Here is an 18,117-nt window from a genome sequence, read left to right on the forward strand (position 1 = left end):
TTTGAAATAATGCGTCACGTATTATTATAATTAAATAATTGATTTTTTATGCCTAGTTACAAATTTCAAAGCAAAGACATGATTTTGTGATATGGCCGAGTTGCATATTATCGGTAAAATTGCTTTAGCGAAAAATTTCAAAGAATCTCAGCTTTTCTGTAAATGGAGTTTTCATGCTGGTAAAGAATAATGATTTACCTGTAATCACTTTTTTCTCTATTTAATAATTTACTATAAATATAATAAAATAATTGTCATTTTTAATGAAATTATTTTGACAATGTAATAGGAAATGGTTGGAAAATTATAGAAGGAAGTGAAGAAGGACAAACCCAAGAATGTTGTGATGTATATACCAATGAACCAATTTGGGATCATCCTGTCGATATACATTATACTACGCAAACATTACATAATTCTCCAAAATTACTTCTACAAATATTTTCTAGAGATAATTATGGTAGGATATTATTCAATTCTTACGGTGTTTGTAATATACCCTTATCTCCTGGATCTCATTGTTTGAATTGCCATACATGGAAACCAATTGGTTAGTATAATATTTTCTAAAAAGATACAATGTAAATATTTTTTATTTGTATATATTTTTTTCCATTGATATAGGTGATTGGAAAGATAGACTCAGAGATAAATTTTTAGGAGTGGTTTTACAATTGAAATCTCCAAACGTTTTAGTTAACACGATAGATAGATTTGAGTTACTTACGGAAAGTATGGGTACTGTACAAATCGATCTGCATATACTTGTCAGAAATTTTGACAAATTTGGATGTCATTTATGAAGACATATTAAATATTGCAGAGAGATAGCTATATGATCTCATCAAATATATAAGAACTTTTATAATATAAAAAAAAGAAAAAAGAAAAAAAAATGCTAAGAATATTTCTATTACTGCACTTCATTTTTTTATTTAACAAATTAGTCTCTCCAGAAAGAATAGAGGATATAATAACGTGTTTGAAGGGAATAGAATGCGATGAATTTGCGGATACTGATAATTATACGGAGACATACGATGAAGATGGTCTTTCATCAAACAATTCTCAAAATGTCATCATTACAAATTTTTCTGAATCTTCTACATCAAGTATTAATTTAATTAATACAACTCAAAATCAACAACCTGATATAACGACTATTACGCCATCAATTGTAATGCATAAATTTAATCCAGAAATGGAAAATGATAGTATATACAAAAAACAATCGGACATATGTGAATGCGATTTAACTGTAATTATAATATACTTTTAATATTTATTTTACATTTAAAGCGCTATATTGAAAAGAAATAATTTATTATTTTATTTAAATATAAACAGGTGGCATCGTGTGACATCAATTGTTGCTGTGATATGGACTGCAAAGATCATCATTTAAAAGTATTCACTCATTGTAAAGATTATCATACAGAATTGTATGATAGTCGTTACTGTTACAGTAGAAACTTTATTGAGAGAAATAATACTCCTTTTATTCTGGAAAAATTAGCTAATAATTTGTTCTGCATTCTTTACGACAATCTTCCACCTGTATACAGTGTTAATAATAACTTAGTAAGTTTATTATTATTTCATAAAAACTAAAATTATTTTATTATACAAATCATCGTTTAATTAATATATCTTTTTGTCAAAGGCCATTAATAATCAAAAAGATTTATGGAAAGAGATAAACAAAGACAAACCAAAATGGAAATTTGAATATCACCAAAGTATGTTCACGTATAATATCACTAGTATTTATAAAGAAGGTGATCTTGTATGGAAATTACAAAATAATTATATAAAACCTTTAGGTAATATTATAAACTATTATAAATAATTTAACGGATATAAACTTAGGTTTATAATTATATTCTTTTTTCTATTTTTTTTTTGCTTCTTTTTATTATTTCAGAATTACTACAAACGGGCTTTACAGGAAAATGTTCGTTTAAAAAAACAATTAGATATCTCCATAAATGGAAAGATTCTTGTATGCAAGTTGAATTAGCCGATACAAACCCATTCTTGTTTCCTTCAACGTATAATAATTTTACGATTATTAAATCTTTGGATTTGTTTAATCAAACTTACATTCTTTTGTCTGATCAAGTATGCAATATGATTTATATAAATTTTCTAAGTTAACAAGATTTTTTTTATTTTTATTTTTTCTTTTTATTTTTTTTAGAGCTGTCCAAAGAACATATGTTTATCTCCGATCAATCATTATTGTAAGAATTCTTGGAATACTTGTAATGGCAAAGAAATATTGGGTTCTTGCACAAAGGGAATTTGTCAAAATATTATTAAAGGAGTAAAATATGTAATAAGCCATAACGGTACTGCAGGTATAGATTCAATTGATATACATTTTTTAATGGTTAATATTTCTCAACAATTCTATCAATCCTTCGAGGTAAGTTACGAATGGAACGATCAGAATGAAAAAACAATATTTGAACGTAGTGGTAATCCTGGTTATATTCGTGGAAAACCATTAATCATTGGTACCATAATGACAAATAAAAGTAATAATATAGAATTTCATTATATTAATTTTAACAAAAGTAAAAGTTTTTTAACATTGCCATTAGGAGAACAAAATCGTGAATGTAGTCAAATTAATAGACATATCGTAGCCTTCGGAGAAGACATCAAATTGAAATGTTCTCTGACATTAAATACGATTAATTTTACAACAACAACTTGTATAGAATTGTATAACAAAACATTAAGTATCTTAATCGAAGATACTTTGATTAATGTAACACAAGCCGATCGATATCCAATATATATATCAAAGTTAGGTAATTTTACAAATAACGATACTTCTGCATGGATAAAAATCTTAATTGATAGATTACCTCAGCACGTAATAACAGGTCAAATTCTTAATGGTTGGATTAAATGTTCAGGATTAATAACCTCTATAAAATATGATATATTATATTCCGTATTATCTAAACCAGAAAGTTTAACGAATTATGATATATTAGGGATAGGTATTACATTTTCCGACGAGAGAGATTTATTTTGGTCAAAATGTATAAACAAAAATTGTACAGACGTACTTCAAATCGACATTACCAGTTTTGTAAACTTTCATGATATATCTAAGCCATCCCGATATTATTTCGCAGGTGGTCCAAATTTAGATCTGACATTACCCTACGACTTCTTTTATCCATTTTTAAATAACGGAGATATAAAAATAAAACCGTCCATTAGTTTAATATATATCGTAGTTATAGTTTTATACGTCGTTGATATAATGTAATAATAAGTGCACTCTGTGATTATAATATTTCTCGTTATTTATTTACACTATCTCTCTCTCTCTCTCTCTATATATATATATATATATATCCATTGTATATCGAATTAAACCTAACGTTATATTTTCTACGTGCACGAAAAAAAAAAAAAGAAAAAAGATTGTAATGTATGACACACCAGAACGAAAATAATGTATAATAAATATTTTTGGTATTTTCATTAAAATTAATATTTACACGTAACAGCACTAACTTTCATAATAATTCTTCTTCCAATCGTCATTTAATATCACTTTTGACAAGATCATAAATGTATCCTACGTTTATACTATGAATATATTAACCTATTCGATATAATATTGTATAGTATATAGAATAGAAAATTTCACGAAGAAATTATATATTACGATTCGACCAATAAAAGATTAAATCATTCTTTAAGCGTTATTTTACGATTGGAGAAACTATTGGATAATTTTCATAGATTTGCGCCCTCTGGCGTGATAACTGATTATTACATAGTAAAAGCAGAAACTACATTATACATATATATAGGAAAAAAGATAAGGAGCGAGTGAGCGAGCGAGCGAGTGAGAGAGAAAGAGATATATATATATATATATATAATGACATAGAGAGAGTAAAAGATAGAACGATAGGCGCGCAAAGCAGTTGCGTCGTCATTGACCAATCAGAGCTTACGATCGATCCCACCTACCAATCTCAGTGCGGCCATTCCCTTCACTCGACCGTCAGTACGAACTCGGCAGCCTCGCGGTGCACTGTGGGAGAATTGGGTTGTGCTTCGGCTGGATACAAGATGGCTGACACTTGTTAGCCACCAGTGTATTTTTGTTCGATTCAATGTGCATTTAAAGTTTTTAAAAGGAAAAAAAAAAGAAAAAATAAATATATATAGAAAGAGAGAGAAAGAGAGAGAGAAAGAGAAAGAGAAAAAGAGAGAGAGAAAGAGAAAGAAAGAGAGAAAGAGAGATAGAGAGAAAAGAAGTAAGTGCCTTCGTAGAGAAAAGCGCGTACGCATTCATATATATATATATATATATATATACATACATACATACACATATACGTGTATATATATATATATATATATATGCGGGATTTGGTAGGAGAGATTACGGATACGGACACGATCGTTAGAGAAACATTTCGAGACGCAGTATCCTTCTTAACGCCCATTTAAAAAAATATAATAATATATAATGTTTCGCCGAATAAGTTCGATCTTCTCAAGCACGAAATGTGCCGTGAAAGTGCGACCAATAAAATAATAATAATAATAATAATAATAATAATAATAATAATAATAATCAATCAGTCAATCAATAATAACAATAATAATAATAATAATAATAATAATAATAAATTATTCGTCAGGGAATAACATCGAATAATAAAGTGGCAAGGTGAAGTGTTGATTATCGTGGACTACTCTAAGCCGAGTTACGATCGAAGATTCTACAAGAGACGACAAGAAGAGAGTTTCTTCCTCGTTGGTATATATCTTCGACTCCCGAGGGTCCGCCTTTCTGCGTTGGGTGCCAGCAAACAAAAACGGATTATGTATGATATTTAACAATTACTTTTTAACAAATATATATATATATATATGTATATATATATATATATATATGTATGTACATTCAAAGTTTTTGACGTGAAAAATATCAACGTGACCACTGGGTGTCGCGTTATTAAGCGTCTGGGACGACTATACCGTTCGAAAGTATACACACTGTCTCTCTCTCTCTCTCTCTTTCTCTTTTTCTTTCTCTCTCTCTTTCTCTTTCTATCTCTCTCTCTCTCTCTCTCTCTCTCTCTCTCTCTCTCTCTCTCTCTCTCTCTCTCTCTCTCTCTCTCTCTCTCTCTTTGTGTATGTGTGTGTTGCGTCGTGTGTCTTTTACTAGAGGCTTAATAGACTCTTCCGATTTCATGATATATCCTACTACACGCGAGAGAACACAGACGACGAACGTATTTCGTAAATGCATCGACAGAATGTAACGTCGATTGCGTCGTCGACGGCTTCGTTTGCGAGCTGCTGCTGCTGTTGCTGCTGCTGCTGCTGCTGCTGCTGCTACTGCGGACGACCCATAATGGTCGACGCGGATAAATGTAAAAAAAAATGAAAATGAAAATGAAATTGAGAAAAGGTACTGTGTACGTTCTTTCTTTGGTGTGTTCTTTTTTTTTTTCTTTTCTTTTCTTTGAAACGTCATTAAAACATCACCCTTCGTACGATCGTCGTCTCTTTTGCCGATTCTTAACGATAAAGATATAATATAACCTCTAAAAGAATCTACGAGTGATTTCATTTTACTTACATATAATATATTCAACGTTTTTTCCTCTTTCATTTAATTTTTTTGATAACCGTTAAAACCTTTCTCTCTCTCTCTCTCTCTCTCTCTCTCTCTCTCTCTCTCTCTCTCTTTTTCTTCCTCTTCTCAATAAATTCTTCGAAAACATTGTTGTTACGTCAAAGACACAATATCACAAAAAAAAAAAACTATCGTCGAACGACGGATACGCTTTTAACAACATTCTTATTTATTCACCCGAGATACGTACGTACACACACGTAGAAATTCGTATTACGATTTTAACAACATTAACCTCTTATTATCAAAAATATTCTCAAATTTAATTTAATCCTTTACGTAGATATTTAATTTACGTTTTAATATATTTCATCTGTAAACAACGAAATCATATATATATATATATATACCTTAATTTCGTGATATCTTTTTTATAAATGTCGGTAGTTTTAGAAAACTGCATTTAGTTTCCATAGTGTAGTATTAAAACGTTCTGTTAGATTATGATCATATCTATCTCTAAGCTTTTTCTTTTATTTAGAAGGTAATATTCTATATTATATATCATCGTAAAATAGTTCGTATTATTTGGATATACGTGAATTAATCGTATTTGTTTAATAACAAAATGTTGAAAAAAAGAAAGAAAGAAAAATGATAATATCGTACAAGTCGTGAATATACGTAATTAAATGTAAATAACAGCAATGACAGACGTGAAATCCTTTTCATTGTATTTTGTGCACTCCAGTTTGAAACCACACAGGGATATATTTTAGCTTCGGTTGTGGACATCGTTCTCGCCCGTCTAAAATAGAAAACGGCTTGAAGTTTTCTGCACGATTACACTTCGCCTACTAAATATTCTTAACGAATACTATTTATTCGTTAGTTTTATCGTTAATCCATCGAATAAATATATTTCCTTAACTATAACGATAAGATATATATATATATATATATATAGGTTAAACGTACTAATTCATTTAATTAGCACGAATTTCATTAACGTTACTGAGATATATGACATAATCTATGATCGACGTTAATGCGTTAGAAAAATATTCTTATAACGTATCTGAAATACGTCAGATTAGACAATTTTATTGGCAAATTTAACATTTATTTCGTACAGAATTGGAAGAGCAAAAGTTCTTTTTTTTTTTTTTTTTTCTTTTTTTAGATTTCTCATAATTTTACAATTCGAAACAGAAGTTAACCTAAAAAGTCTCGAGAGAGGAAGAATAATAATTGATTGAAAAAAATATTATCTATGTTAATTTTGGCCCGATCTTGTGTTACATTTATTTAGAACAATAGAACATTTTTAAGATATTCGCGTTCGATCTGTGTTAGATCAATAGAGTTTAGATCAATATCATTGATCATCGAGGACATCAGACAATTGTTACTTTATTATTTTCATCATTATTTGCGCATAATAGTAATAATAGTAGTAGTAAAATAATAATAATAATAATTCGTCTTTTTCCTTTTTGTACGTCGAAACAATAGGTATCGAGAATAACTAGCAATTCGATGGGTCAGATTGCTGTCATTCCCAACAAATTATTTATGATCAGGTCCGTCATATTATCTTGGTTCTTTTCCTTTCTCTTTTTTTTTGTTTTTTTGTGTGTGTGTGTGTGTGTTTTTTTTTCTTTTGTAGTGTCGTTAGGATAATGATCTTTATCTCGTAAATCATAAAGTCAACGATCAAAGAAAGACCCTTTTTACACGTTAGAATTTGAAAACATAACTTACAAAAGTATTACGCTTTTAACAGATGATCGTCATATTTAAAATGGAGTAATCGTAAAATGCGAATGAGCTTTCTTTCATTGTTCGTTTCAAATTCACGATCCATTGAAAGTTTATTTGTTTTGTCTAATATTAGATCGAAAAGATCGATCGATATTCTTTTTCTACTTACGCATGTATGTATTATATATATATATATATATATTTCTATTCTAATATAAGAAAAATATTAATTCAAACGTGACATTAAAATCCTTTTTACGTCGTCTTATAATCGTCGGTTTATTTCTTTGTTAATTTCTTACTTATTAGCCACCACATCATAGCTCTTCTAGCTTTCAATCTTCGTTTAAATTATACGTCATTCGGAACAGTTCGACTTGCTTACGTCATCCCCCTCCATAGTATATACTCATTCGAAAGCTCGTTGATACTGTTTACATCGAAGCTTGCCATGCCAGTATGTTACATACTATCATCCGGACACTACGGAAGTCAAACTTGTCTCTCTCTCTCTCTCTCTCTTTCTCTCTCTCTCTCTCTCTCTCTCTCTCTCTCTCTCTTTCTCTCTCTCTCTCTCTCTCTCTCTCTCTTTCTCTCTCTCTCTGTCTGTCTGTCTGTCTCTCATTTATATTGTATCGATTTAAAAATTATCATATACGAAGGGATCACAAATTCAAGTGTTTGAAAGGATTTTTCAAAAATCACTTATTGTTTTTCAACATTTTTTTAAACATGTCATTAGGTTATAATCTTGTCAAAGTTGAGCTTTATAATTTTACGATCTGGGGAAAAAAATCATTGGTTTGAAACGTTTCGAAAAGGAATGATTGATTTGTAAAAAAAACAAAAAAAAAAAAAAAAAGAAAAAATGTTTGGTCTACCCTTTAGGTTTTTTCTAGATTTTTTTCTTTCTATATATATTTACAACTGGAACATACACACTAGTAATGCATACATGCATACGTTTGGATCGTTAGCTAACGGTCGTCACCGTTAACAAGCGCCATCTTGTCCCACGCGCCGAGTTATTCACACATTTCATTTTTCTTTCATCTATCTTATTTATACAATGAAATATCACATTTTTGTTATAATAATTAAAAGGAAAAAAAAAAAGAAAAAAAAAAGAAAAAAGAAAAAAATAGTACAAAGAAAAAGAACAAAAATTCTAAACAAATATCCGATCTCTTATATCTCACTTGATTCTTATTATCAATTATAATACATTGCTTCGGTTGTATTTCTATCGTCATTAGTATTCAACTTAAGTAACATTTATGATTAAATCATTAGAGAATGAATCATAATTTTCATTCTGTCGTATTGAGGATCTCTTTATTAAGGATAACGATTAAGGAAAGGACAATAAACCGATACCGGAGGACGAATACAAATTTTCGTTTCATTGATTAGTTTACGTTCGATCATGTTCGTGGTTGGATCTAACGGTAGTATTTATAATCATTGTTATTTGGACACACGACATATACACGCGCGCACATACACAAATAAAAGTGTGATTCACAAATATTCATATATATCTATAAATATATATATATATATACACATACATAACATAGGTTATATTCATGCTACTGATCTCAAGTCCTCTTGGGCCGCACCTCACACATACACTCTTACATATACTACCTTCTTGTACAATTAAATGAAAGGTAATCCGATGTTTGTTTCGACGATGTGCATGCATATATATATATATATATATATATATATGTATATGTATATATACATATACACATACACGTAGCATACTCGAGAGAGGTATAACCTCTCTTCTTACGAGCTGTGTTCGTAAACGCGTTCTTTACTCGTTCAATCTCGAGAACGAATCCCATTTTATTACTTGCACGGTCTCGACCTCGCTCACAAATCAAAATTTTATTTTATTTTATTTTATTTTATTTTATTCTTTTTTTATTTATTTATTTATTTATATATTTAAAAGTTGTGAATACGAAGGATCACAAGTATATATATATGTTTTATATTTCCACATACATATATATTTTTATTTAATTCTCTACAGAATCTCGAAACATTTAATTAATCGAAGTTGGTTTGAATTGTTCGCCATTTTTTTTCTTTCCTTATTCTTTTGTTTTTATTTCTCTCTCTCTCTCTTTTTTATGATCAATGACGTCACATTCATCCTATTCGATTCTTTATCGTAACAGTAATGCCAACAATAAAATACCATTGTTTGCGTTTCTCTTCCGAGAATCTCGTTTCTAGTGGTCGTCCTTTCTTTCCTTCTTTGGCGGAAGATCGAAGTCCAGTGATAGAAAATGAGGTTGGAATTATTCTTTCTTCTTTTTTTTTTTTTTACAATGAGTTTTTTATTTATTTTTTTATTTTTTTTGGGGTGTTGGATCTTCTATGAATAGTTGACATATTATTTTGTTGAATATTATTTATACGTCCATTTAATAGATTTTCTAAATCGTTTTTGAAATCACATATGATTTATTACAGTAGCCTCTTGTTAATTAAGATTTACATTTCAGTTAGGACGAACGTAATTCGAAGGATGAACTTATCGTAATAAATACAATTTTCGTGTCTTTCATTGATTATACTTTAAATAGAATTGATAGATTTATATTGAAATCGTATGATTTTTAATACGGTAGAATAAGGACATTGAGGTTAGAATTAAATTTAATTAGGATAAACTTTTTTGTATCTTTTATTGATTATTTAATAGAATTGATAGATCGTTTTGAAATCGTACGATTTAGCAGTGGAACAAGGACGGAGTCATTTGTTCATATTCAAGGACTCGAGAAAGAGAAAGATAGAGTGAGAGAGAGAGAGAGAGAGGGAGAGAGAGAGAGAGGGAGAGAGAGAGAGAGAAAGAGTCAGAGAGTGAGAGAGAGAGAGGGACATATATATGTACATCATATGCACTTATGTATGTATGTATGTATATCTGTATATGTGTATGTGTATATGTATGCGTATGTGTATGTGTATATATATGTGTGAAGACGGAGACAGGCATTTATCTTAAGAGAAGCGGAAAGTAGAAACGCATTTTCGTATAAAGTTCCTTGAGTTTGGTCGAGAAGGTTAATAAATGCGGATGACTCGTAGCAAGTTTTTCTTATGCATATATTCTCGTAAAGTTCTTCTCAGTGTCGTTCAAATGAAGCTATCAAGAAATATTTTATATTAATCAAATAAACATACGGTTTCTATAAGTTTTATATATAATCGTATGAACGATCAGAATTTATTGTGAAATTGATAAAATTGTACATTGTAATTATAAGAAGATAGAGATATAGAGAGAAAAACAGAAAGAGAGAGAAAGAGAAAGAGAGTGAGAGAGAGAGAAAGAAAGAGAGATATCTTTCAATCGTGATTGTACATTGAATCAGACTTGTTAAACGTCGATTGAAAAGTCAATAAGTATCGTTTCAAGTCTATTTCATTATATCTATATGTACGTATGTATGTTAGATTTTCTACGCTTCGAGTTTGACTTATGACTTATTAATTTTAAATAATAGAGATCGTTGAGTATGGTATAAGATATCGGGGAATCAGAAGTTCCTAAATGATGATGGAAAAGATTCTCTTAGACGTGTAGTTTTATGATCTGATAAAAAAAGAAAAGAAAGAAACAAGAAGAAGAAGTAATTAAATTTTTAAAATCTCATCTAAGAATTTTTCATTTGTTAAATGTTAGCACTTGGTCAGCCATCTCCTTTTTATTTTTTTTTTCGATTTGTTCCGAAGATAAGTTCATTATTTTTTTTTTTTTTATTGTAGCATCAAGTATTGTTAAAAAGTAATATTTCTTTTTTCCTTCATTTTTTTTTCTTTTTTTTTTTTTTAAACTATGTTTACCGTAGAATTTAGTATAATTGCATTAGTAACGTCGATGTTTCATGCGTTAGCTTTTTTTTTTTTTTCCAACAATTACGTAATATATACGTAATATTAATTTAGAAGATACAAGATCGAATCGTGATTATCTGTATTATGCGTTTTCTCTTTTTTTTTTTCCTTTTGTTTTACTTTTCCTTCCTTTTTTCTTTTCCTTTTCACGAAAAAAAATTCTTCCTCTTTGCCAGTGTAAGAAAATCGATTTGACCGTCGTCTATGTCTCGAAACTCGATCTATCGAAGTTTGAAACGATCGTATTCGGGTCACGTGCAACAATAGGCGACATGCAAAGAAAGAGTGTTGTATGATATCGAGGTTAGAGCTACGTGAAATGCCAAAGTGAGTTTAAGCGGATTCACACGGAATGTGCCACTGCTTTCCTTTTGGTACGTTTTTTTCAAAAGTTGTATAGTATATGTATATACATACATACATACATACATATGTATGTATGTATGTATGTATATATGTAGGAGAGAATTCCTAAGGTCACTTCTTTCTTCCTCCTCACGTAGGAACGTCGCTAGACTCTGCTAACGCATCGTTTTCTTCCAATGAGCAAAATTGCAGGATGGATATAGATAGATTAGATCGTGATTATATTGGGGTATGTGACGAAAAAAGTGCGCCAATTTTAAATCCAATTTTATTTCTCTTTTACGTCTGCAACAAAATTGATATAATATGAAATACTTTACAATATAATGACTTATAATATAATTATAAAAAAATATAATATAATTATAAAAAAAAATGTTATAATCTATAATATACTATAATTTAGTTATATATATATATATATATATATTACACTTGTACATATGTACATGTTATGATATATTTTATAGATTATACTGCAATGCATGATAACCTATCTTTCTTTTTTTCTCCATTTTCTTTTCTTCTCAAATAACTGTACTGTACCAATAATAAGATATAACTTGTATTTAATTTTTCAACATAGATAAAAAGAAAGAATTAATTTTATAGCTTATAAAAAATTAAATAACGTTTCACAAACAAATGAATATATATACACACACACACACACATATATATATACATGAGTATAACTTCAAAGTTACGTAACATTAATATATAGGATTAAGAATCTGTATATCTGATGCAACTATATATGTATATATATATATATATATAACAAGTTTACTTAAAATAAATATCATTCTTTATTTAATAGACAGACGTTACCTCGAACGTCATTCATTCTTCTCTTTTCCATTTTTTTTTCTTTTTCTTCTTCTTTTGTTCTTCTTCAAAGGCGATAATTAGACGAAGTCTAATTGTTTATCGGACGCATATATACATACCTTTATTCGCATTTTTATTATCAACCAGTTTAATGCAATCGTTGAAAAGTAGAGATACAGACTTTTCTCTAATATAGCTTTGCGTGTTATTACATTTGTCACGCGATGTGTTAATTTCTCTTATGTAATAGAAACATACACACATACATATTATATATGATATATATATATATATATATATATACATATATATATATGAGAAGTGACGAACAACTACATCATTAGAAGAAGGAAGTTGTTATTAAAATGTAATGTAAGCGGTTAGACGAACGGGCGTCGTTGACTTCGTTATTGATACATACATCTTCATGAACTTCATGAACTTATTATATATATATATATATGTGTGTGTATGTATATATATATATATATATATATATATATATACATACACACACATATTTATTTTACATATACTTTATTACAAGTTATCTTCTTTGTAAAATGGACTTTGCCGTTTGAACAAGGAATAGCTTTAAATGTTGATAAGGAAGAAAAAAAAAGAATCTTGATTTTTCACGTCACATTATTTTTTTTTCTCTTTTCCTTTTTTTTCCTCTTTTTTATTTTTTTTCGTTTTATTTTTCCTTTTTCTTCATTCTTTGTATACATGTACGGTACGTATGTGCATACAACTTGAGTACGTCTTTATAGACTTTGTTCTTTTAAACAACGAATAACTTATAATATCGATTAGAATAAAAAAAGAAAAAGAGAGAGAGAGAGAGAAACACATAGGTGCGAGGTGAAAAGTTCATTGATAATTTTTAACATTTAATTACTTTTTGCGAGACATTTTAGATTTGTAGTTTTATGATCTCTGACAGAAAAAAAATTTCTATCTTTTCTTTTTCCGTTTTTTTTGCTCTTTTTCTTCTTTTTTTTTTTTTTTTTTTTTTTTTTATATACACAATGGAGTATAAAACGAGCATTAGAACAGACATATAAGTTGAATAAAACCTCATAGAGACAGAGTAGAAATTATTCAAGGATCGAAGAAATAAAAAGACGTAATTGGTCAAAGTGTGTTAAACATGCAAACGGTATATACGTACGTTCATTAGCATACTCAAGAGCTCTCTGTGGTTGTTATTGCAGGACAAGTAGAAGAGTCATGTTTCTCGTATCTAATCATTTAACGAATTTGAATTTTTTGTTAGAACGTAATAATTGAGAATGATTATGTATTATATCTATTGTAAAGATAATCGATCACGTTTTATACGAATTATATATTCGATCGGTAGAGAATCGAAGGGGATGAGGGTGGAGTCGACCAAAAGTATTTTATATGATATTTTAAAAATTAATTAGACACTTTTTCACGACCCTTTAGATTAATTTTTCTTTCTTGTTCGAATCGTCGAACTACGAGCCTAGTAATTCTTTTTATTGCTATCTATATATTCGAAACAAATAATTAGCGTAAAAGTTTTGAAAAAAAAATATTTTTTTTTGTTTTTTTTTTTTGTTTTTTTATACACACATATATATATATATATTTATATATTAATAGAACATAGAGAATCGAGTCTTGGGTATTAAATATATGTTACTTTTTATTTCTATGTAAACGTCGAAAAAGAAAATTCTGTTATCATTAAATATTTTTTAATAAATCTTAATTTTTTAAAGAAAAAAAAAAAATATATATATATATATATATAAACGACAGAAAACAAAAATATATGTAATACTAATATTAATGATATTACATTTTTATATGCTTACAATCATCGAATAAACAAATTTTCTGAATAAATTTTAATGAAGGAAAAAAAATAGCAATAAATAAATAACGTGAAATAAATAACAACAAAAAAAAAAGAGAGAGATAGAGATACAAGGAGGGAGAGAGAGAGAGAGAGAGAGAGAGAGAGAGAGAGAGAGAGAGAGAGAGAGAGAGAGAAAAGTATTTATATTTTGATCGTTATGAAACGATATATGATCGATCATATATCTCGATACATGAATCGGCAACAACCAATTGCATGCTAGACGATACTAATTAATAATTAATAGGAACGTTACGTACATTTATATGCTTATGAATACAAGTGGCAGTAACAATAGATACACAGTCTCTCTCTCTCTCTCTCCCTCTTTATCTCTCTCTCTCTCTCTCTCTCTTTATCTCTTTATCTATCTATCTCTCTTTCTCCCCCTTGTAGACATAGGGGAGGAGGTAGTTGTTTAATAGTTTCGTATATAGGGCGAATGCAAAACATCCTGCATCGTTAAAGAATAAACTTCGTAAGAACATTGTCGAACCTTTCGTTCTTATTTTTTTCTTTCTTTCTTTCTTTCTTTCTTCTCTTTTTGTTTTTTTTTCTCTTCTTCATCTCAAAATTATGTTGCCACGGCATTATCATTAATTAAAAGAAACTGTGCAGTTGTAAAAGTCACGGAAAGAAATTTATATATCTCGGTGGTAATCATTATTTATATCGTCGGATATATTCGCCCATGTTCAATCGATATTTTTTCAATTCTTCGTTTTTTTTTTTTTTTTTTTTTTTTATACGTGTCTTTCCTTTTTTCATAGATAGAGCGAAAAAAAAGTTCTTAGATCTTAGATTTTAAAAAATCAATTACATATTCTTCTTCGAGACTTTTTTCGACGAGTTTCTTTTTTTTACCTTTTTCCTTCCTCCCCCCCCCCCTTTTTTTCTACAGATTCAATTATCGTACTGTATTTGTAAAAATGTTCAATCAAACTCTTTCCACATTCCTTTTACATACGCGTGCAATCTGCGCTCGGGCAAAAAGTTCGTTTTAATTAATTTTTAAAAAATCGATTGTTTCATTTCGAGATTTTTTTTTTTTTTTTTTTTTTTTTTTTTTTTTTTTTTTTTTTTTGAAATCGTAGAATTGCAAGCTCGCATAGCTCGATAAAATAGTGCGAGTCCACGAGTTTTGGAAAAAAAAATAGTAATTAATTTTTAATATCATCTAGGAACATTTGGTTCGTTTAAAAACTTTAGGCCTACCTTGTAAATATATATATATATATATAAGTGTTTAAAGGAAGGAAGGAAGGAAGGAAGGAAGGAAGGAAGGAAGAAGGAAAGAAGTTGGACTCTCTGATAACTTTGTAGGTCAACGTAAAAAGTAATTTGATCGCCATAGCCGTGGAAAATGTAGGATTTCGTTGGCGTAACAAACTAACAGAGTTTCCACAAGTATGGTATAGTTATATATCATAGGAAACACCTGCAGATGACGATAAGGGGTACCTGAAAGAGAGACGGTATTGTACTTGCATCAAGGCTGCCACTGTCGTTTCCCGAATGTCCGCAGTGCGGCAATCCTTTGTCGTTGGTATCCCAGTGATGTAGAAGAAAGAGATAGACAGAATGAGAGAGAGAGAGAGAGAAAGAGAGAGAGAGAAGTCTTCCTTTAAAGATGATGTCCTCGATCGTGTTGTTCGTGTATCTGGCAATGATCCATGATATTGCTTCGTATGTGTGTATGCGTGTGTCTCTATATTATATATTTTATATATATTTTGTTTATATATATATATATATATATAATTTATTTTACTATAGACGTATAATTAATTACATTCGTAATGATTATTATTATTATCATTATATTATTTTCATTATATGAAATATAATTATATAAATATACGATTACATATATCGTAAAGGTATATGTATTTTTTACATTGTCATGTAATTAATTTCAAAGCGTTATCCAATGAAATAAATATTAATATTCAATGAAATAATGATAATAATAATAATAATAATAATAAAGTATAGATAATTGTTTAATTAATCGAGTATATTAATTTTACATGGATACTGATAAATATATAATATACTGATAAATATATTAATATTTGATAATTATATATATATATATATATATATATATATATATATATGTATGTAATAGATGCACGGGTCATGTATAAATATATATCTAATTGTATCGTATATCATGTATATATATATATATATATATATATATATTTCTAATTATACAATTAGATAATATGTATTGGGAGATGTGTATGTCGTAATTTAAATATAAAATTACGCCTTAAAGAAAATCTTTAGAATGTGGATACATATATGATCGTCAAAAAATTAATCGACTGTTTGACGATATATATCTTTACGATGCATAATAAACATGATCCATGCATGGATACACACGAACTGAGAGAGACAGACAGACAGATAGAGAGTGAGAGAGAGAAAGAAAGATAGAGAAAGAAAGAGAGAAAGAGAGAGAGTAAGGTTTATGTGTGCCATATTAATCGGCCAGGGGAAGTACACAGTGCATAAAGTCTCGAGAGTTGAGTTTAGTTGAAGAGAAGTATTTGGAACGATCGCGAATATAACGCGAGAGGAGACTAGTCGTAAAAATTTCGCCATATAATGTAAGATTTATCTTATCTGTAAGATGTTATCTTCTCTTTGAGGACAGACCATCATGAAGAAGAATAAGAAGAAGAGGAAGATGAAGAAAAAAAAGAGAAGGAGGAGTAAGAGGAGGAGAAGAAGAAGGAAGAAGAGAGGAGGTCATCCTCCTTCTCTTATTCTAACTATAGTATAACTTTGTCGTTACAAAAGGATATTTGAAACGTGAAATATTTTATTTATTTATTTGATGTACATATTTATAATTGGGATACCAATTATGAATCATATCCGTGATATAACAGGGAAGGAAATGATGGTCAACGATAATCATTAATGTTTATTATTTATTTTTTTTTTTTTTTATATGGGCACGATTAATGTTATATTAAATGTTCCTATGCGTGAAAGATTTGCGTTAGATTTTTTTTTTTTTTTTTTTTTTTTTTTTCTTTATTTAGGATTTCTATTATTATTCATTGCGGCGAAAAATTGTTGTATATTTATTATTTCACATACATACACACAAACATACATACACACAAACATACATACATACATATATATATATATATATATATATATGTATGTATGTATGTATATGTGTATTTCACTTGTAAAGCTTCATTGACAGTTTTACGGACTTAGAGAGAAAGAGAGAGAGAGGAGAGGAATACAAAAATGTGAAAATAAGAGAGACGTTTTCTATTCTATGATACTCGTTAATCGTCGTGTAATAGTTAAGTTAAACGATAAACTGTGTCGTGTTGTGACATACTGACCCCTTCTTGTCCTAGACGCATGAATAATCTCTATTTATTATTATCGATTACGAATCAGAGCCGTACCGCATCATAAACGTACGTGTATGCGTACGCCGTTTGTTTGTATGTGCGTATATGTGCACGTGTTCGATCAATCGATTGATCGGAGATACAGAGAGTGATCTTAGAAATGACCTTACCTGTTGTTTTTAATCCTTTACCAATTAATTCGATCGATTTTATTTTTGAAGGTGAAAGAGAGAGAGAGAGAGAGAGAGGGAGAGAGAGAGAGAGAGAGAGAGAAAAAGAGATAAAAAGTCTTTTTATTTCATGTTTTTTCTTTT

The 18,117-nt window shown here is 29.0% G+C and overlaps 3 protein-coding genes across 8 annotated transcripts in view; all 3 read left to right on the plus strand.

The window, feature by feature from the left end:
* Positions 1-56: 56 nt before the first annotated feature.
* On the plus strand, positions 57-803 carry LOC146872963 (B9 domain-containing protein 2-like). Its single transcript, XM_085657720.1, has 3 exons — positions 57-179; positions 290-550; positions 625-803. Exons 1-3 carry the CDS (start codon positions 92-94, stop codon positions 801-803), a joined length of 528 nt encoding a protein of 175 aa, XP_085513846.1. The 5' UTR covers positions 57-91.
* A 92-nt stretch (positions 804-895) lies between these two features.
* Positions 896-3,465, plus strand: LOC118440951 (tectonic-3-like). The gene is made up of 5 exons (XM_035864716.2): positions 896-1,258; positions 1,348-1,581; positions 1,664-1,823; positions 1,925-2,121; positions 2,201-3,465. Exons 1-5 carry the CDS (start codon positions 896-898, stop codon positions 3,287-3,289), a joined length of 2,043 nt encoding a protein of 680 aa, XP_035720609.2. The 3' UTR covers positions 3,290-3,465.
* Positions 3,466-4,061: 596 nt separating this feature from the next.
* The window catches only part of RhoGEF2 (Rho guanine nucleotide exchange factor 2), a 75,593-nt gene continuing 61,537 nt past the window's right edge, over positions 4,062-18,117 (plus strand). For 5 of the 6 annotated variants that reach the window (XM_035864479.2, XM_035864481.2, XM_035864480.2 and 2 more), the window contains exons 1-2: positions 4,062-4,295; positions 4,686-4,871. The gene's annotated coding sequence lies outside the window, so the exon portion shown is untranslated. Of the gene's footprint in view, positions 4,296-4,543; positions 4,562-4,685; positions 4,872-18,117 lie in introns of those variants that run through there. The other variant, XM_085657718.1, reaches the window with a different exon arrangement.

The sequence above is a fragment of the Vespa mandarinia genome, chromosome 6 (assembly GCF_050613455.1).
Source record: "Vespa mandarinia isolate Hongniang chromosome 6, ASM5061345v1, whole genome shotgun sequence".
Classification (NCBI taxonomy): Eukaryota; Metazoa; Arthropoda; class Insecta; order Hymenoptera; family Vespidae; genus Vespa; species Vespa mandarinia.